General features: G+C 39.6%; 1 protein-coding gene across 6 annotated transcripts in view; it reads right to left on the bottom strand.

Moving 5' to 3' along the window:
• The window catches only part of erbin (erbb2 interacting protein), a 226,031-nt gene that overhangs the window by 18,282 nt on the left and 185,668 nt on the right, over window positions 1–22,081 (bottom strand). For 5 of the 6 annotated variants that reach the window (XM_072257788.1, XM_072257790.1, XM_072257789.1 and 2 more), the window contains 7 exons: window positions 21,666–21,787; window positions 20,254–20,424; window positions 18,506–18,685; window positions 16,508–16,622; window positions 10,401–10,575; window positions 4,435–6,028; window positions 1,448–1,591 (listed from right to left, as the gene is read on the bottom strand). In XM_072257788.1, coding sequence (XP_072113889.1) covers window positions 1,448–1,591; window positions 4,435–6,028; window positions 10,401–10,575; window positions 16,508–16,622; window positions 18,506–18,685; window positions 20,254–20,424; window positions 21,666–21,787 — 2,501 coding nt within the window. The remainder of the gene's footprint in view (window positions 1–1,447; window positions 1,592–4,434; window positions 6,029–10,400; window positions 10,576–16,507; window positions 16,623–18,505; window positions 18,686–20,253; window positions 20,425–21,665; window positions 21,788–22,081) is intronic. The other variant, XM_072257791.1, reaches the window with a different exon arrangement.

The raw sequence follows: 22,081 nt of genomic DNA, 5'->3' as shown, positions 1-22,081 counted from the left end.
TCATTCGCTCTCAAAAAAATTGATTTCTGGGATATTGTATATAATTTGCAGGCATCAGGGAGCCACTATTAATATGCGGGAGACTCCCAGAACTTCCGGGATAGGTGGGAAGTCTGTTGTAGAGTTGAAAAAAAATTCAAAAAGGACATTACATTTTAGTTGCTTTGTTATAACCTCAAACTTCTGTTAATCATTAGCGCTTTGAAAAATAGTATCCTTCAGAACAAGGGTCTATACAAGTGATAAAGCAATGTTCTGTACAAAAATGTTCAAAACAAAATGCTTTTATGGTCAACACTGAAGACTGGAGAATAATAATTTACTTGTGTAAAGAGCAAGTTTTAATACAAATTTCATTTTATATTACCCCGAGTATTTATACTATTTTAGAAGATATTTGTAAAATATTATAAGCATTCATTGCCACGTAGCATGAAATTTGTATTGAAGTTATTGTTCTTTACACTAGCAAGTTATTAATTCTGCAATTAACAGCTTTTTGCTTTTACACAGAACGTTTTTCCAACTGAAGCATGGGACAAACGTCCAAATACTGCTGCAATGACATATCAGCTATAATTGCAAGTGCACTCCAAACTATATTAATAGAAATACAGTAAGACATTGGGGTTCTAAGTTCTGATTATATAATATTCAAATCTAAACTATGAGACAAGATTTTTCTGTCATACTTTTATAAAATAACAATTGTAGAACAGATCAGTTTCCTGGTAAATGTGGTCCAAAATCAAATTTTTATAGGACGGGACAGACTCGAGGTTATGACAGGGTTTGCTACTAGAGAAATGTTCGTATGTCAGAAACGAACAAAAACTGCCTGGAGAGGATCACAGAACTAGCTGTGACAGGAAAGGAGCTGTGAGAAGAATGACAACTAGCCAGTTTCACTGAATGGGTGACAGAGAAACTGCTTGGCACTCTTAGCTCTTCTCAGGTCAACCTAGTTTCTGATTGTTGCAGTTCAAGAAACAGGGAGGGCTGGGGTCAGAGGTGAAGAGACAAGATGTAGGAGCAGCCCAGCGAATCCATCCCCTTCCATCCTTCCTGTCTCCCAATATGTTCCAAGAGGCTGGGGAGGACCTAGTTTGAGAACATCAGCATTTTCAACATCTATATTCCATATTGGAATCCTGCAGACGTAATTGTGCCTGCAAAGGATCCTGTTACTGGGTGAAAAATGGATTAAAAACACTACCATTTTCTGCCATGCATTAACTGAAACATTATTGGTCTCAGGTGCAAAGATTTTGTTTCATTTCCAAGTACTGGAGCTTGATTAAATAACCTATCAGATAAATAACAAAGGGGGGAGGACTTAGTACTTTTATTTTTCTTTAAACCAGTTGGTTAATATTTATTAAAAGTTAGTCTGCAGCTAGTTGTCAGTTAGCTGCTACAATACTCATGCATGCTAATTGGTACTCACACGGAATATGTGCACTCCGGAATTCCTTCCATCTGCAACACTCAAGGCAAGGTTGCCCTGGCTGTCGTGCAGTTCCCTACAGCTTCCAGAGTGCATGCTGCTGAAAGCAGCACAATTGAAATTAAACGACCTAGACAGCATGCTCTGAATAAAGAGGGAGAAAGTTCCACAGCTTTAACACAGAGATTAGCGCTGCATGCATTAACACAGGACAAACTGCAAGAGATGACTTTCTCCAAGGACCCAAGGCATCATGCAAACAGAACAGCATGCAAATCAAAACAGATACTCTGACCCAGCCACTGACTAGTCCGAATCTGTCCTCATGACTTCAGCAAAGCCTTCTAAAAAAAATATAAAAGCCCAGCAAATATGCAAATGAAGGTCACCTAACTTTGAACACACGCTAGGAATTCTGAAATTGTTCTGATTGGCACAATTTTAACTATGAGTTAGCCAAAGAAAATAGTTCACAGACTGCCAAGAGTCATGGCGATTTTCACAACAGAACTGCTGTCAAGTTTGAGAGTAATCTGATGGACCACCATATCAAGTGATACTCAATACTGGAACATGGATTGGCAATCAAGAATAGGAAAAAACACAGAACAATTTCAGCTGATAGTTCCTTTCCCAAATGATGAAAGTGATGAAACACAGTTGGAGAGACATTATATGTAATCTGATGTAAATTAGGTGTCATTCAATTTTATTCATATTTGCTGAGAAGATTGTTTCAAAGCAGACAACTGGAATTTTAAAGCTCTGATAAGGTCATTTTGAAAATGCCACAAGTGCATTTACTTCAAATTAGCATTTTCCCCTCCAGTATTCAAAATTATCTACGTGAATACTAGATAATTTTATAAAGGTTGTATCAACAGGTTTCTTTCAGTTACAACTTCAGCACTGAAGAAAGCAAAGCAACATTTTACCTGCGTCTATCTCCCAACCACTTGAGCACAAAAATTCAGCAATTGGAAACAAAAAGTCGTCCAAGATATGTGCACATGCTGCAACAACAGGGTGAATTTCTCATGCAGTATGAAGTATGCTTAGTAAAAGGATGTGATTAATGATGAGATGATGAAATTGCAGTATACCTTTCCTTAGCCTGTTAAGTGGCACACACATTACTACTGCCTGAACAATGGCTTGCTATTTTTAAATAAATGTTGAACGTTTGACAGGTTTTATGTCCATTCTTTAAAAAAATGCATTTCTGTCACATTGTCAAGCCAGAAGGTTGAGAACACCATTACTTTCCCTAATGTAGTTATAGGCTGATAAAGATTAGATGCATAAATAATTCCAAATTCTAACAAGCACCAAAATACAAATGTTGCATGAAGCTTCTTCCAATGGAGATCAGCTTTATCTGATGTTCGTGGAACATTCAGTCTCAGTCAATATCGAAAACACCATTTTTCACCTGTCAGGTTATGAATTATGTGCAATAGGATGGGGCAATATACTAAATTCAGAGATAATTAGAGAACATAACCTCGAGAACAGACAACAAATTGACAACAAATATAGTCCATATTACCCAGGCTGCCAAGGGATAGAATGGTGTTTACTACATCCATTTTTGCCTTAGAAAAGACAAATTATATCTCTTCCCTGTTACATTACACTGGCAGAAACTGAGCTTCCATGATCCAAGACATTAATGCTTTGTTATATGCAATTACAAAACTAAGACGAGTCATTCTTGGAGACAGTAAACAATTGAAGGTGTTATTCTATTCAAGCCTACAGAATAGACTTCAAACAATGAAAATTCAAATAAACTTTGTTTGTTGTAGTTCATGGATAAATTGCTAGACTCTTGAATGCTTTTCATTCTAAAACACTTTAAGTGGAACTGCATTATATTATTAGCAAGAGTGGCTGACACCGTCACTTATGTACAGCTGCAGATGCAATATGTAATGAACAATTATTAAGGGTAGTTTGGAAATGTGGATATGTTTCCATCTTTATAATTTCAAAAATGCTTATTTCCACGTCCACACATTTCAAGCAGTTTTTCCTTCAAGCACCCCAGCAATGATAACCATTCTGAACATTAGCACACTTTCTTTTCTGCCCTCAGGCAAACTGAAAATTATTCCTAAACTACCCATAACCACAAAGACTTGTTTGCTGTCTACCGTAACAAAATTGAGTTAACATGCACCTTCCGAAATTAATTTGGAATCAGTAGTACTAAAGCTGTCAAGATCACCAAATGCTCAAATTAGTCTCAAAGAGCATTCAATGTGAAAATGTTCATTCTACTAAAAAATCAAAATTGATCATATTTTTTATATTTGAGATTTATATTTTGCATTTTTATTTCAGTAAAATTTATTTTAGTCAATTAATATTCTAACCATTTTTGAAACAAGGCAAATAATGTCCAAATTTATGAACCCACTGATGTAATTATCTTCAAATCTTGTTAAGTTTGCACATAGCTCACCAGAATTCAAACGTAAATGATGGTTCCCCAGTGAAAATGCTGTAAGCACAGACTGCAAAATATTGTGATGATAAATCTCGCAAGTCATTTTGGGGTCATAAATTCACACATTATGTGCTGTATTATCAGATTATGAATAAATATCTGAAAAGAAGAGAAATACTCACTTGCCCATTTAAGGAATATTGCAATTTCAAGAACATTTTAAAATACTTGACTGAAATTTTCAGCTTAGTGGATAAGCTAGTGAGGATATTAAGTCTACATTAATCCATTTTCACTAACCAGTTAGCAAAAGTTTAATACTAATATGATTACAAACAAAAGATAGGAAAGTAAATGAAGCTTTGGATGATTATTACAAGTGTCTAATGAGGATGAAAACATGGCTGAGTTTCTGAACTGTTCCAGAAACATAACATGCATGGTGCAATGATATCTGTAACATACTCACCAATACTCCTTTTTCAAGCCTGTACATCTTCAGCAAAGTAACTTATTTTATATAGAAGGTACATACCTTTTCTAGTTTTTTGGCTTCAATGTGACGCAACACCTGCTCCCTCCAATCAGGTGGAACCTTATTGATCCCCTGTACATCCAAAAGAGAATGCTCAGATTTCACTCTCACATTCGGTCTTTTGGTCGGACTAGTCCGTGAGTAATTGAAATCGCTGATAGACATTGTTCTCTCTGGGGCTTCGGGTACTTGTGGCCGAGCACTCTGAGGCCTGGCTGCAGATGGCCCATCAACACTGTAAGTCCTTGCAGACAAAGGTCTCTGTGAACCCTGAGCTATTGGCGGTCCTCGTCCCAGTGTGTGCAAATCCCTGTAAGTCATATAATCTGCCTCAGGGACTGGAAACCGCCTGCAGTGAAGGGCTTCCGGAAGCGTGACAGAAGAATTGGATGAGATGCTGCTCTGCCTTTGCAAGGTGGTCCTCTGACTGGTCTGAATCAGCCTCTCATTTGGCGGGCAGCCCCACATCTCCATCTGCCGGGGCCCTATCCTCTGCTGCATGTTGTAATTGGGAATGCTGGACTGGGAATTGTTGCGATTGGAGAAGTTCATATTTGCAGGATGCTTTACATAATTGGCATTGTCAAGTGTCTCTGACCTCAGGTGGTGCTGGGAAACTGCATTACTTTGCTCTGTATGAAAGGCTGGCCTCTGTGGCCACATGTTCTCTTTGGGTAATGCACTGCTGCTGTACTGGACATTGTACTGAGGTACAGGAGGCATCTGTGAAATAACCATAGGGCCCCTCTTCAAACTGATGCCTTGAGGGTTGAAATTTTGATCAAAGGTGTACACTGCTTTTTTGCATGACATAATATCAGACGACGATGCAGAATTTCCAGTGAATGGCTGTAGGGACTGTTCACTTAGAAGACTGGCTGACTTACTGCGAGTTATATTTTGCCCCTGAGCAGCTCCAGGCGGCACCTTTGCCATTAAACATTGCTCATGCGGCCCATTGTCATTGATAATATCATAAATCTTCAAACCTCCTGTCTCAATGTTTGTTATACTGTGCGATTTGACAACAGGCCCTCGCAGACACTCTCTTTGTGGGGACAACTCTTCAGTGCTCCGAGATATCGCGGCATCAGCACTGGAATATAGGCCAGGTGAATATTGTTTTCCATATTCTACATGGGGTTGAGGGCTTTTAGCTCCTTCCGTGCAGCCATTTATTTGATATTGAGGGAAGGGAATAGGAATCTCATTACCATTCTTTAAATGTTCTGTTACTTTTGCGCTACTTTCCGAAGTATTTCCTGATGGTTCTGCAATTCCATCAACACTACTGTTAGTTTTAGTCACCCCACCTGAACTCAGTATCAGATCCTCAGCAGCAAGCTCATTCTTATTCATGCCAATCTTTAGCAATTTCTGGTATTGCTGTGCGCTGTTATTTAGATCAATACCCTTCTCAAGAAGAGCTAGTTTCTCCTCGGCATTTAACTCAAATTCAGACGACTTAATGGCTTCTTTGTTCTCTACAGGAGTATCAATTCTCTCAGGGCTTCTCATGCTGCTTTGAAGTGGTGTGCTTGTCTTTGCTCCGTTCTGTAGCAGCGATATTTCAGGGGCATCACATCGATTGTTCCTGCAGACAAAATTAAACACAAAAGTAATGTTAAAAAAATGGAAAATTGCCAATTTCAGCTGTGCCAGTATTGAATTATACATCTGCCGCTGTTTTTCACAATAGCAATCAGCAACAGGAGATGAATTATCCACGATCTTGTAATTAAGGATGTCTAGATTGAACAATGAAACCATGAATTTTACTTTAAGAATGAAAGTTTGGTACCAAATTTTGATTTCAGGAATATAAATCAGCATTTATGATATATTTACGATTATGTATTCAGGATGAAAAATGGCAATTCGTTTCCTGCAGTGTCAAGATAACTTCCACAAGCAGAAGCAACAAATAACTGGATGGCTGCCAATAAATCACTATTTCCGCTTATCCTGTTGACTATTTTCAGTGGCTTTCCCACTTTATGTACTCATTTCACATCTTTAAAAAAAATTATTCCTTTTGAAATTGTATTTGGCAAATAATTCACCTTTTCTGAATAGTCACCGAGTCACACAGCCATTCGGCACAAAATCAACACTGACCTGTGGGTACCCATCTATAATTAACTCCATTTTCTAGTATGTGGCCTGTTGCCCGCAATGGCAAGGTGATTCTAGTGCTTGTCTGGGCACCTATGAAATGTCATCAAAATTCTGCTTCCATCAATCTCTCCATCAGTGCAACCCAGACACTCAGCATCTCTGGGTGAAAAAGACCTTTCTCAGATCCCCTCTAAAAGTCTTAGCCTTTATATTCTCTCGTCTAATTTACTTCTGATAGGGGAAAAAGATTTCTCCTGGCTACTTGATCTATATCCCTCATAACTTCGTATTTATCAATCATATCCCCTTTCCCCAAATTCCTCTACTTGAGGGAAAACAGACCTAGCCTCTCCAGTCTCTTCTCATGACTAAAACGCTCACATCAGGCAACATCCTGGTAAATCTCCTCCGCACCTTCTCTAGTGCCATCACTTTTCACCCCCTCCCCACCACCCACAGTTTGATTACCAGAAATGCATGAAGTACCCAAGCTGAGGCTTGATCAATGTTTTATCAGGTTGGAGCACAACCTCCCTCAGGACCTGAACTAATGAAAACCAGAATCCCCTTGCCCTCTTAAGCATATTATCTACCTACAGTGCCACCCACAAGAATCTATGGACTTGTATACTAAAATCCCTCTGTTCCTCGATACACCCAAGACCCTTGTCATTATAAGTCAGATAAGTCACCTGGATCAGATAGTCTACAGCCAGGGTTCTGAAGGAGGAGGCTGAAGAGACTGTGGAGGCATTATTAATTATCTTTCAAGAATCAATAGATTCTGGAATGGTTACGCAAGACTGGAAAATTGGAAATGTTACTCCACTCTTAAAGAAGGGAGGGAGGTAGAAGAAAGGAAATCATAGGCTAATTAGCTTCACTTCAATGGTTAGGAAGATGTTTTAAGTCCATTATTAAGGATGAGGTTTTGAGGTACTTGGAGGCACATGATGAAATTGGCTGAAGTTAGCATGGTTTTCCTAAGCAGAAATCTGTTGGATCCTTTAAGAAAATAACAAGCAGCATAGTCAAAGAGTCAGTGGATTTTGTTTACTTGAATTTTTTGAAGGCTTTTGTCAAGGTGCTGCACATGAGGCTGCTTAACAGGCTATGAGCCTATCTACGATAGGAAAGATACTAGCATCGATAGACGAGTGGCTGATTGGCAGGAAGTAAGGAGTGGGAATAAAGGGGCCTTTTTCTGGTTGGCTGTCAGTGATGAGCGGTGTTCCGCAGGGGTCTGTGTCGGGAATGGTTCTTTTCACATTGTATGTCAATGATTTGGAAGACAAATGTTGGTTTTGTGGCCAAGTTTGCGGAAGATACGAAAATAGGTAGACAGACAGGTAGTATGAGGAAGTAGACAGGCTACAGAAGGATTCAGACAGATTTGGAAAATGGGCAAAGTAGTGGCAGGTGGAACACAATATCAGAAAGTGTATGGTCATACACTTTGGTAGAAGAAATAAAAGGGTAGATTATTTTCTAAATGGGGAGAAAATACAAAACTCAGTAGTGCAAAGAGATTTGAGATTCCTCATGCAAGATTTCCTACAGGGTAACTTGTAGGTTGAGTTGGTGGTGAGGAAGGCAAATGCAATGTTAGCTTTCATTTCAAGTGTAATAAAATATAAAAGCAAGGATATAACGTTGAAACTTTATAAAGCACTGATGAGGCCTCACTTGGAGTATTAGCAGTTTTTTGGGCTCTTTATCTAAAAAATGTCTTGGCATTGGAGAAGGTCAAGAGGAGGTTCATGAGAATGTTTCTGGGAAATGAAAGGATTAATGTATGAGGAGCGTTTGACGTCTCTGGGTCTGTACTCACTGGAGTTTATAAGCATGAGGAGGAACCTCAATGAAAACTATGGAATATTGAAAGGCCTAGTGTGGATGAGAAGACGTTTCTTCCAGCGGGGAGTTTAGGACCAGAGGACACAGACTCAGAACAGAAGGACGTCCAATTAGAAAGGAGATGAGGAAGAAATTCTTTACCCAGAGGGTAATGAATCTGTGGAATTCATTGCCACAAACTGCTGTGGAGGCAAGTTGTTGGGTATATTTAAATCAGAGGTTAATAGATTCTTGATTGGTCAGAGTGCCAAAGTTTACAGGGAGAAGGAGAATGGGGTCAAAAGGGATAATAAATCAGCCATGATGGAATGGTGGAGCAGACTTAATGGACTGAATGGCCCAATTCTGTTATGTCTATGGTCTATTATATCCTAACCTTATTAGTACTCCCAAGATGCATCACTGTCATATTTAAGTGTTACCTTCATCTGCCATTGCTCAGCCAATTTCACTACCAACAATATCATGCTGTAGCCTAAGACCAACTCCACACTCCACCAATCTTAGTGTCACCTGCAAACTATCTGATCATGCCACCTCCATCCACATCCAAATTATTTGTGTATTACAAGCAGCCCGAGTCCCAGCACCACCCTCCTTCCAGCATCACCAGTTGCTGACATCCAATCGCAAACGCCATCCTCCACCATCACCATGTCTCACACTGCCAAGCCAATCTGCTAACTTAACCTGGATCCCATGGGACCTAACCTTTGGACCAGCCTGGGTGAGGCCTTACTGAAGTCCATGCAAACTGTATAATGGTACAGCATTAACACGCAATGGATCAACATTTACAGCCTGAAGTTCATCACAAAACGAACCTCATTCTAAAGTTATTTATACGCCATGGAATTCTCATACCTTCTAGCCTACGTAAGCTGCATATTTAATTATATTTCCAAATCTAAGTTTCAGGGTCAAACACTGTTCAAGTAGAAAGAGTCAAGGACCTCTTTTTAACATGAAGCAAGGGAATAATTTGACATACCAGAATTTAATTAAATTCATATCCCTCAAAACAGAGGGAAGGGGAACCCACAAATGTGGACACTGTTCTCTTAGAACTTCAGTTGTACATTCATGCAGGAAACCAATTTAACTATAGAAATTTGTCAAAGTTTTGACATGAGTTCTATAGATATGTGGTGAAGAGTATATTGACTGGTAACATCATGGGCTGGTATGGAAACACCAATGCCCTTGAATGGTAAATCCTACAGAACGTAGTAGATATGGCCCAGTTCATCATGGGTAACACATTCCCAACCACTGGAGCACATCTGCATGAGCAACGTTGTAGGAAAGCTGCATTCATTATCAAGGACCCCCCCCACTACCCCAGTCTATGGTCTCTTCTTGTTATTGCCATCAGGAAGGTGGTACGGGGGCCTCAGGACCCACGCCGTCAGGTTCAGGAACTGTTAATACCCCTGAACCATCAGGCTCTTGAACCAAAGAGGATAACTTCACTCAACCCATTGCTGAACAGTTCCGACAACCTATTGGACTCCATTCAAGGACTCTTCTTCTCATGTTCTTAACATTTATTGCTTGTTTGTTATTATTATTCCTCTTTGTATTTTGTCATCTTTTGAACATTGATTGTTTGCTCGTCCTGTTGGCGTGGACTTACACTGTGTTTCTTGGATTTGTGTGTACGCTCGCAGAAAACGAATCACAGGATTGTATATAGTGACATATACATACTTCGAACTTAACTGCCTTGAATACCGCAGCAGAGACAAAACTGCCCTCACTTACTTTTTGATCGGAGTATTGATTCAACTTTTACTAACTTCATTTATTAATTTTTCAGTTGCTTGCATATTTCACAAAATTAGGCTTGATACATTTGCTATTTATAAAATTTATACCAACTGAAAGTAGAGTTATCTGGCAAGTGTCTGTCATTCCTGTAAACTTTGGTTATTTTTTAGCAATTTCAGCATGAGACATTTATTTTCCAAGTCCTTCGGATGCCAACTTACCGTTTTAGGACTGGGACGGTAGTTTTAGTATCTCTGTCTGGTGTAGACTGCAAAGTCTCCTGGCTGCTTCCTGTGTTGAAGGAAACAGTATCCGATATCCTCGATGGCGTTGAACAATTACTGTTGTTTTGATTACTATTTGGAATTATCTCCTCAAGTAAAGAGTCAGCATCATCTATTTGAGTAAAGAAAACATGGATACATGTAAGTAAAATCTCTTTTACTCACACCTACGCAAACCTGCATTTGTATCAGCAGCTATCACCACTACATAAACACTAAATATAGCTTCAAAACTAATACTTGCAAATATCTAGTGAATAACATCTAGAAAACCTGCCCATATTTAAATTGAAAATTGAAGAAATCATTGTACCCTATTATTAGGTCCTTATTAATTAGCACTTGGTTCCTGAGTAAATTTAACATAACTAGAGCTTTACAGCTTGAATCAGTTTTTTCCCCCTCACTGTAATGAGAGGAAGTTTCAAGCCATTCTGCATCCCAAGCCTAGCTGTCCCACATTTCAAAAGCAGCCAAAGTCAGCGGAACTTTAAGAAGGTTCCTTTTAACATGAAAAATTTACACCCTATAGCTGTCAAAAGGAAAATTATCAAACAAAATATTGACACAAAGCTCATTAGACCAGAGGGCCAAAATGTTTAGAAAGAAATCTTAAAATAAAATGATCAAGTTGTGAGGCTTTCCCCCCATCACCTATAATGCATGCACTCTAGTACTTGGTTTTTCTACCCTGAGAAAAAGATCCTCACACATACACCATCCATGCCTCTCATAATCCTATAAATTTCCATCAGGTTTTCACTCCACATCTGAAATCCAAGAATAAATAACCCAAGTTTGTCCAAACTCTCCTGATACTCATTTGGTAATCCTCTTCTGTACTCTTCCGAAAGCCTCTACGTGACAGTGACGCCTCCCTTCCTGACACACCAACTGCCCTCTGTGCACAATTTGATGCAACGAACAATGTGACATGGAGCAAACCACCTCCCCCCCAGTTGTCCCTCTGAGGAACAGGCACCTTTGTTTGGCTCTTGTTGAGGCGAGGAGAATCCTAGCCAGGGTAAACCCACGCAAAGCTGCAAGGCTGGGGAACGTACCTGATCAGGTGCTGTGGGATTGTGTGGCACAGTTAACAGAGATCTTAATGGATATCTTTAATATCTCTTTGAAACTGTCCACTCTCCCTATAAGCTTCAAGGCAGCCATTGTTCTGGTGCTGATGAATGAATACCACACAGTAGCAGTGACTTTAAAAAAAGATCATGAATTGCAATGGTTTGTGTGAAATTCCACTTTCTAGTTACACTAGACCCTTTCTAGTTCGCCTACCACTCTAACAATCCACTGATGATGTCATAGCCTCAGCTCCTCATTCCGTCCTATCCCACCTAGAAAATGAGGTCCTGTACACCAGGATGTTGTTAATCAACTTCAGCTTTGTGTTTAAACACAACCATCCCCGAGGCTAGTGAGTAAACTGTCCTTCTAGAGACTGAAAACCCCTCTGTAACTGGATCATGGACTTCGAGATGTTAAGACCTCAGTCAGTCTGAGCAGGCAGCAACGCCTCAAGCTGTGTCACGCTGACCAACGGTGCCCCCAGGACCATGCGCTCAGTCCACTGCTGCTCACGCTGACTCACAACTGTACCGCCAGATTCAGCTCAAACCACATCGTCAAGTTCGCCGATGATACTATCAGCACCAATGATGAGTCGGCAGAGGAAGTGAGAGGTTCATCAAACAAGTGTGAGAACAACCCAAGTCTCAACATGGACAAAGGAGGTGGCTGTGGACTTCAGGAAGGCACAGGTTGGCCACTCTCCATTGTGCATCAATGGCTCTGCCATGAAGAGGGTCGAGCTCCTTGGTGTGTATACAAAAGACTATATCACCTGGACCTACAACACTGCCTCAACTATTCAAGAAGGCACAGCAGCACCTACAGTTTGAAGAGACTGCAAGACTCCCTTCCCACATTCTAACAACTTCTACAGGAGCACCATCGAGTGTGTCCTGTCTGGCTGCATCATTGTGTGTTATGGAAACCGCAAGGCAATGGACCACACTGCCGAGGGGATCATCAGTGTTCTCCCCCCGCCCCCCCCATTTGTGACATTTACTGGGAGTATTGTAGACAAAAGGGTCCCTACACCCATCCCACAATCTGTTCGGCCCACTACCATTCGGGAGGAGGCAAGCGAGCATCAGGACAAGCACAGCCAGACTGGGTAACAGTTTCTTCCCTCAAGCTGTGAAAGTAAAATACTCTGCCGCCATTAAAATCTCGCCACTAGGACAGTGAGCTGTTTACCGCATTGTTTACTGTTCACCTGTGCCACACACTATGTGCATTTTGAATTATATTTTGTTAACTTATTTATGGTAATGTTTTGTTCTATGTGTGATATATGTTTTGTGGGTGCACCGTGGTCCAGAAGAACGTTGTTTCATTTGGTTGGATAGATGTACAGTCAGATGACAAACTTGAACATCCTTCCTGTATTGGAGTGACAAGAATTGCACGTAACATACCAAGTGCATCCTGATTGAAACACATTTGTTAACTATGACAGTGACTCACAATTTAAAATGTGCTTTTCTATTTTTTCCCCCTCCCAAAAAGTGATAGACCTCTGATTAATGTATATTACCTTCAATTTGCCACATCATCAACTGATTCCCTTCGTCTATCTGCATCCCCAAGAGCCACTCTGTTGCCACCTCAAAACCCACAAAGGCATCCAAGCTTATATCATCAGTAGGCCTGGCTCAATTACATCCACTGATAAGGTACTTTGAGAGGTTCGTGATGTAACACACCAACTCCTGCCTGAGAAGCCATTCACATCCACTCCAATTGGCAGATACCATTTCTTCAGCTCTTCCCTTAACCATGGAACATCTGGACAGTGACAATGCATATATCACGTTGCTCTTCAGTGACAGCAGTTCCACATCCAATATTATTATCTCCCCAAAACTAATCACTAAGCTTCAAGACTTAGACCTCAATACATCCTTGTGCAACTGAATTCTCGATTTCCTCACTTACAGACCCCAGTCAGTTCGGACTGGCAACAACATCTTCTCTGCAATTTCCATCAGCACAGGGGCGCCACAAGGCTGTGTGCTTAGCCCCCTGCTCTACTCACTTTATACCTATGGTTGAGAGGCTAAGCACAGCTCCAATGCTACATTTAAGTTTGCTGCCACTGTTATTGGCTGAATCAAAGGTGGCGATAAAGCAGTGTATAGGAGGGAGATGGAAAATCTGGCTGAGTGGTGCCACAACAACTAACTCACTCAACATCAGCAAGACCAAGGAGCAGATTATTGACTTCAGGAGGTGGAAACCAGAGGTCCATGAGCCAGTCCTCATCAGGGGATCAGATGTAGCGAGGGTTGGCAATTTTAAATTCCTCAGTGTTACCATTTCAGAGGACCTGCCCTGGTCACAGCACACAAATGCCATTTACAACCTCAATTTCTTCAGATGTTTGCTACCATTCAACATCATCTAAAACTTTGACAATCTTCTATAGATGTGCAGTGGAGAGCATATTCACCAGTTGCATCATTGCCTGATAAGAAAACACAAATGCTCTTGAAGGGAAAAGCCTAAGAAAAAGTAGTGGACAGAGCCCGGTCCATCATGTGTGAAGCTCTATCCACCACTGAGCACATCTACATGGAGCGCCATCTGAGGAAAGCAGCATCCATCATCACGTAACCCCAACAACCAGGGCATATTCACCTCTTGCTGCCGCCATTCGGATGGAGCCATAGTTAGGATGGTGGACTCACACCACCAGGTTTCTGAACAGTTTTTACTCCTTGACCATCAGACACTTGAACTAAGTGAGTAACTTCACTAACCCCATCATTGAACTATTCCCACAACCTATGGACTCACTTTCAAGTACTCTTCGCCTCATGTTATCGATATTTATTGCTTATTTATTTATTGTATTTGCAGTTAGTTGGCTTTTTAGTTGTCCAACCTGAAGGGTATGGTCTCTCATTGATTCTATTGTGTTTCTTGGATTTACTAAACATCCCCGAAAGAAAAGGAGCCTCATGGTTGTATATGGAGACATAGATGTACCATAATAATAAATTTACTTTGAACTTTGTCAAAGATTTGGATGATGGGACCAAAGATTGCAAAGACCTCTTCACTGATATTCATTGTAGCATCCCACTATTCACAGTCTTTCAACTTAAAAATTACCTATTTATTGCTATGGCTTTCAGTCTGTAAAGCATTTCACAATCCGTGCCAGAATATTAACCATTTTCCTTTCTCGTTTTATTTAACATTCTCAGGCACAACATCCTTCCAAGTACATCACATCAGGTGGCTAGCTCCAATCTCAGAGTTTTAACTGAATTGTCTAAAAGGATTTCCCTTCCATTAATTCTTGTTTGCTCAGCCCAGTCTTATTATTTTCTGCATCCAGTTACTACTTCCTTAATAAAGATACCAGCATTTTCTTGACTGATGCAAGACTAACTGGTTTGAATTTTCCCATTTTCTCTTTCCAATGTGTCTTAAGTGGTTGGGTTAACACAGTTGGAACTTTTCCAGAACCTATCACGTTTCAGACGATGACGATTAGTGCTTCCATTAACTCCACAGCCAATTTCTTCAAAACTTCAGAATGCAAATCTGAAGATTTAATCCATTTCAAACAAAAAAAGGATTCAAGTGTGAGATACAGAATGCAACAGCTGCTGGTAATCAGAAGTAAAAGGGTAAGCTGACAGTAACCAGCCATCAACTGAAAACCTACATCAGAATATGCCCCATATTTAAAAGCAAAAGAAAAACCAGCAGATACTGAAGATACTTGCAGCATTTTCTGCTTTTGTTTTAGATCTCCAGTTTGCTCTGTGTTCCTGGGCAAGTTCTCCAAAGGTACTGCCTGATAAGCTCGCTGTGCTTCCATCTCTCGGCTCTACATCAGATTTACAGCAGTTGCTGTGTTCTGCATCTCTGTTCAAATACGGCTGTCTTTCTCTCTTTCCTTCACCTATACACTAACTACCTACAGATTAGCTGCAATAAACTCCTTCACCCATACTCAAGCAACGTAATCAATTCCCTTTGTTCTCTGCCCTGCGCTTTTCTCTGAAACACTTCTTTCTCTAAATGTTCTCATTTCTGTATAGGATGTTCAACCTGAAACTTTCACTCTGGTTTTCTTACTCCTTCACTGCTGCCTGACCTGATGAGTCTTTTCAGCAGTTCCTATTTCAATTTCAGGCCGAGAGTAGCTGCAACTATTTTGTTGTTTAACTATTGTGCAATCATGTGCTCGAGGGAAGTTACAGCATTTAAGCCACTTGTATTTCATAGCTTCAGTACAGAACATGGGTACTCAGTAAAACAGAGCTAAACAATATATCCTGTAAAGGAACAATATCCTGCTATCAGAGGGAGAAATTCTTTCACTATGTCAATAGTAAGTTAATTATGATCCTATCATGATCCTTTCAAAAGGAATGGATCAGGCAAAGCAGTCAACAATTAATATATAGTTGATTGCTGTGGAAGGAAGATCCGTGCAGAAGGCAAAACTGGGTACACTTCACAGGTTAAATTATACACTGCTAATTCTGATATGTTACTCAGCTCAGTAACTCTTAACACATTTCTGATTATTAGATTACAAAGCACGATTGAGCCAGGTTAATAAAAAACAACAGCCTGTTTGAAAATGCAACACTTAAACAGATTCTGATTTTCAGCAGCTGTTGCGTTCTCTATCTCACAGTTAATCAAGTTTTTTTTCTGCCTTTTGAAGTCTGATTTGCTTCTTTCTAAAACAATCTGATTCAGCGATGAATTTGTAGGGTATAAAGGACATGGAAAGTAAGTGAAAGGCTGAGTGGTACACGCCAAAGTTCAGTCACTGGCATTTGCATAGTGCTTGATGCATGGTAATAGATACAGGAAATGCCAACAAATTTCTGTAAATTACGCATCTTTCCAAAATACATTATTTCTTATCAGCAATCAGATTCTGACAAGTTTATTCATCTATCAGGAAATTTGGTGCATTAATTATTACCGACCTCTTTTCTCTTTACTCAGTGCAACTACTTTTGGTTGAGTGATTGGTATTTCAGTCAGGGGTGGCCTTAATTCTGCCACCTTCATCTCTTCATCTGAAGTAGTATTTTCAGAATCCTGTCAAGTCATGAGAAGTGAATTAATAAAAATGCTGACTGAATGCCATACAATTCATAGTGTTATTTCTAAGGAACATACAAAAAAGAAATTGGTATTTTAGCAACAAGTTTTAAAAGCAAGATTTTGGAATTTTGTCACAATTTTCTGTTGGACAAAGTAAACTAGGATCAACTGAATCTCCATGTAATTCATAAAGAGACAATGCATTTTGATTCCTTAATTATATGATAAAGATTCTTCTAAATAGCAAGGAATTTATTGAAGCCAAGTTACTCCGGACTATCCATTGACAGTTTGCCTATTACTGAGTGAAAAAGTTTTCAAAGGTACAGATAGAATTAATGTTTTTCTGGTAGATACCATCTCCAACCACATTCTAGCCCTCAACTTGCATTAACGTTGGCACCACACATCAAAGTTGCTGGTGAACACAGCAGGCCAGGCAGCATCTCTAGAAAGAGGTACAGTCGACGTTTCAGGCCGAGACCCTTCGTCAGGACTCATTGTTTAAAGTTGGCACATTGCTTTTTGTTTATACAGTTCTGCGAGTGTAATTTATGCTAAGTTTATGTAATTAGCATTGTCATGTTTGCAATGTCGAATCACAAACAAGAGAAAAATCTGTAGATGCTGGAAGTCAGGGTAATACGCACAAAATGCTGGAGGAACTCAGCAGGCCAGGCAACATCAAACTGTCAATGTTTCCAGTAGAGACCCTTCAACAGGACTGGGGAAAAAGAGATGAGAAGTCAAAGTGAGGTGGGAATTGGGGGGCGGGGGGAAGAGAGGAAGTACAAGGCAGTAGGTGTTAGGTGACAAGGTAGTAAGTGTCCTCCAGAAAATATGGGATCTTCTGTTACCACCTATTTCAATTCTACTTCCCATTCCGCCACGTCAGTCCATGGCCTCCTCTACTGCCGCAATGAGGCAACACGCCGGTTGGAAGAGCAACACCTTATATTCCATCTGGGTAGCCTCCCAGCCGATCATGAACATCAATTTTTTGAACTTCCGGTAACTGCCCTATTTCACCCCCCCCCCACTTCTCCTTCACCACTCTCCCATTCCCCTTCTCTTGCATCAATGGCTTTCTGTCCTCGATCAGATTTCCCCCATCTCCAGCCCTTTATCTCATCCACCAATCAACTTCCCAACACTTTACTTCACCCCTCCCCCTTCTCCTTGTTACACCCATCACCTACCACCTTGTACTTTCTCCTTCCTCCCCCCCACCTTCTGATCTCTTTTTCCCCCAATCCTGATGAAGGGCCTCAGGTCAAAACTACGACTGTTTACTCTTTTCCACTGATGCTGCCTTGCCCGAGTTCCTCCAACGTCTTGTGTGCATTATATTTGCAACGTACAGTGTTGCTGCTTCATAAAGATAATTTTCATGACTTTTATGTACCATGACAATGAATTTGAACAATACTAACATATTCTAAATTTAAAATTCACAAGAGGAGAAAAACAACAGAATACGCCTTACTGGTCTAAAGGTCTGACAGTATCTGTAGGAAAACAGTTAACATTGTTAATCAAAGATGAATACAGCCTGCCCAGGGTATTTCTAGCAATTTCTGTTTTTATTTTTCCAGCCTCTGTGGGCATTTGATTTAAAACCTATTATCAAGGTAATGAATTTATGGTCATGTTGAAACAAACAATTATTTTTGCTTAAAAGCACACCAATAAATTCATACAGCCAAAGAGAAACAACAAAACTGAAATATTTATAAAAACTATTCAGCTTCTCGGCAAATGAAATAACGCAAAAGGTCAACAATGAATTCACACCAACTGGGTTTTATATTTTTGAATGTAGCTTATAACGGTCAGAAAAAAAAGGTAACATGACATATTAGCAATAACCAACATACCTCAAGGGTATCATTAGTGGGTTTATTTATATCCTCGGAATCATCCACAACTGTGTTGATTTCTGTGTCTTCCACATTACCGCTCAGATCTTGCTCAGTTGTTTTGCTTATGCAGTTTTCCACCATATTCGGTTCCACGTTTTCTGAGGACTTGTCGAATTCAACTGCACTCTCTTTTACCTAACAACGGAATCGCCATATTTTAAAACTTTGACTTGATGCACTTGCCCATTCTGTTTCTTAAATTTAATGTAAAGTAAAATTCCAATAATCTGCATCCTCAAGACCTTTAGTGCCAAACTAGATGATTACTGGACAACTGGAATACTACCCCAAGTATTTCACTTGTGGTTTTTTTTTTAAAAACATGTCACTCTCTAATACAGTAAATTTTCCAGTGAATTGAATGAATTTAAAGTGGAAGAGGAAATAGAGCTCCACAAGTTTTAGCTTGTCAAAATAAGCTGAAACACTTATAGACCCAGTGCCTGGTCACACGTGCAGCCCACATTATGGGACATTGATATTCCCAAAAACTACACCCAGCTCACCCACAAATCTAGTCCACATTTGGGACCTTGGTTCTGGCCATGTACCCAGAACCCTCTGTCAGTAATGCATAATCAACCTCGTATCAGGATCTCTGGACAGAAAACCAGCCAGATGACAATGCAGAGCTGTAGTTTGATGAAATAGCTTCATATAATATCTTGAATATCAATATTTAAAGGAAAAGAATATTAAATTAGTATCTGCAGTTTGGTTTTAAAATAGTAGTGGCACTGTACAAAGTCAGATATGACCTGTTTCTATTGAAGCGCAATGGCAATTCCCAAGTTAAACAGCAGCCAAAATGAATGCTGAAGAAAAAGCTTCCAGTTAATGAACAGCATCTATGTCAATTTCACTCAATTTCTTTTCATTTTAAAGAAGCTATTAAGTGCACACTGATCCAGGAAAAAAACACTGAATTTTCAAGAGAGTTCAGGCCGATGCATGAGTGGGATAAATTTCACTAGATGCTCCCACCCTTCAAAAACTTCCAAATGATCCAGCATTTTAGAAAAATGGTTCTATATTGGTAAAAGCTCAAGATAAATTGTTCCAATGGCAGGTAAAGTCACAAGATTAGATTTTGGCATTGCACGGTCGTGTAGAGCTCAGTGCCAGCAATCTGGGTTCAAACCTCCCCCCCCCCCCCCCCGCCACCCCCAACTGTCTGTTAGGAGTTTGTATGTTCTTCCCTTGACCACGTGGGTTTTCTCCAGGTGCTGTGGTTTCCTCCCATATTAGCAGGTTAATTGGTCACCTGGGCGTAATTGAGCGGTGCAGGCGCATTGGGCTGAAAAGGTTTGTTACTGGGCTGCATCTTAAAATATTTAAATTTCTACTTCTTTAGGGAAACACACCATTGACAAACCAGAAGCTCATCAAATCTTTGAGACTGATGGGGAAAAAGATAAATTGCCTGCATTTCTCAGCAGATTAGCACACCAGCTGATTAAATCTTGTCAGCTAGACTTTTCGAATTTCTCTCTCTCAAACAGAAAATACAAGATCACACCATACGAAAAAGTAGCATGCTATAGTCTCATATGTAAGAAAGCAAGAATTTGTGTCTGCTTGGATCAAAATACATTTGTACAAAGGAATATTAGTGGATGAAAACAAACTAGTAGCTGGTCATAGACTGAACTAGACAAACACAACGTTGTAATTACTAGCACCGTGCCTTAGCATTTTCTCACCTCTGCAGAATTTTTTGTTGTGACTGATCGGTCATCAATTGGCTTCATTTCAGGTGCAGAGTCGTCTGAATTCCCATCATCCTTTAACCTATGTACCACATTCTGTGCAGTTTTAACCATGTTTTTGAGCTCATCAGGATATGGCGTTGGATATCTTTTCAAGTTACCTTCCTATTTGAACAGATTGCATAGGTAATGTATTATCTCTAAAGAGCACAGGAAAAATTGAACGCGCGCACTGTTCCAATATATATCAATTGAAGTAAAAACATAGTTGCCTTATTTAGATACCATTTGTATTCTACAGTCAGAGAAATTTTAGTCAGATAATAAATTGATTTCAATTTAAGTTTTAAATCATACTATAAAAAGTTGCAACTTGTAGCATTAGCAACATATGAATGCAAGTCATCATATCCCAATATATGGAACTCTCAGAATATTTAATCCTCAATACCAATTAAAAATGAAGATGCTCAAAAATAATAATGACTGTTATGCCATAAAAGAATTCAAATTGAAAGATGCAATCAAGTACAAGCTTTTATAAAAAAGGCTTATTTCAATTAAACCATTCTTTCCAAGGATTTAATTTTACCTAGCTTGTAAATTAAGACACTTTTCATTCAATCTTTGAGCAATACAGTTATCCAGTTGCATTCCCATTTCGTATTAAACAAACTGAAATCACAATACGAGTTCTATCATATGACCACATTCTACCACAATGCATTTTCCACTTAAATTACACCAATGGCAAGCAGCCTTTTAATATAATTGGTAATAATATTAATATGCTAGATTTTGCAAAAAACACACACATTATCAATTCAACATTTAAATGGAAACCAAACGTTTATTTTCCTCCCCATAACTCAACTAACTTGTTCTGGGGTTACTCATTGACTGCTAATTAATTGGAGCAGAGTGTTAACACATGTCATTCACACTATAACTAATACCAGCTAAACCATCCTCACTAACAGCAAACAGGACAAGCTGACCCCTGAAATACTTTAACATAATGAATAGTAGTCAGCGACATACCTGGGTAGCTGTGGCAGTGATTTTCTATACTACAAACCCCAAAAGCAGCAGGGGAAAAAAATAACAAGTATGTTTTCATGTAGCATAGGTTAACCAAGGAGAATTTCCTATTGTTTCATGAACTATTTGACACCTTCCAAGGATATGGCAGAATTGAACCTATTTTAACATTTCAACCACGGCAACCTTTTGTCCCTCTGTGTTTCAATGGGATTCCGATTACATATTCAGGTCTTAATTTAGCTGTAAAGCTTTCCAATTCTGAAACAAGGGTTTGGCCAATAAACACCAAGTGAACAGGGTCTTGCAAATAGGGGAAATAATAATCTTTTAAACGAATTAGATTGATGACTCCTGCATCTTACCCGTGGGGGCGCCTCTCTTTCGTCCTTATCCTCATCACACTCAAAAGCCACCTGAGCCCGCTGCTTCCTCTGTTCCTCCCACAGTGAAGGATTGAAACTTTCATTATCCGAGATGAACAACACTAATACAGCAAAAGAAAAGAGATTTCTATTTAAAAAAAATCTCTTATTACAAACGAATTTAGCACAGAGCTTAAATCAAAGGGTTTAACTAAAATAGTAAAATGCCGTAAATGTTTATTAAACAGAATTTAAAATCGCATTGTGTTGCATTTGACAAATTGAATCTACAAATGGAATTCTACATCAAGCCCAAGAAAGCACCCGTCAAAAAGAACAGTAGATTATTTAAGTGTATTGAAACCAGAACTAATTGGCGGCCACCCAAATCCTGCTGAAGCAGCTATTATGACAAT

The sequence above is a fragment of the Mobula birostris genome, chromosome 5 (genome assembly GCF_030028105.1).
Source record: "Mobula birostris isolate sMobBir1 chromosome 5, sMobBir1.hap1, whole genome shotgun sequence".
Classification (NCBI taxonomy): domain Eukaryota; kingdom Metazoa; phylum Chordata; class Chondrichthyes; order Myliobatiformes; family Myliobatidae; genus Mobula; species Mobula birostris.
This window is presented reverse-complemented; position numbering and strand designations above follow the sequence as displayed.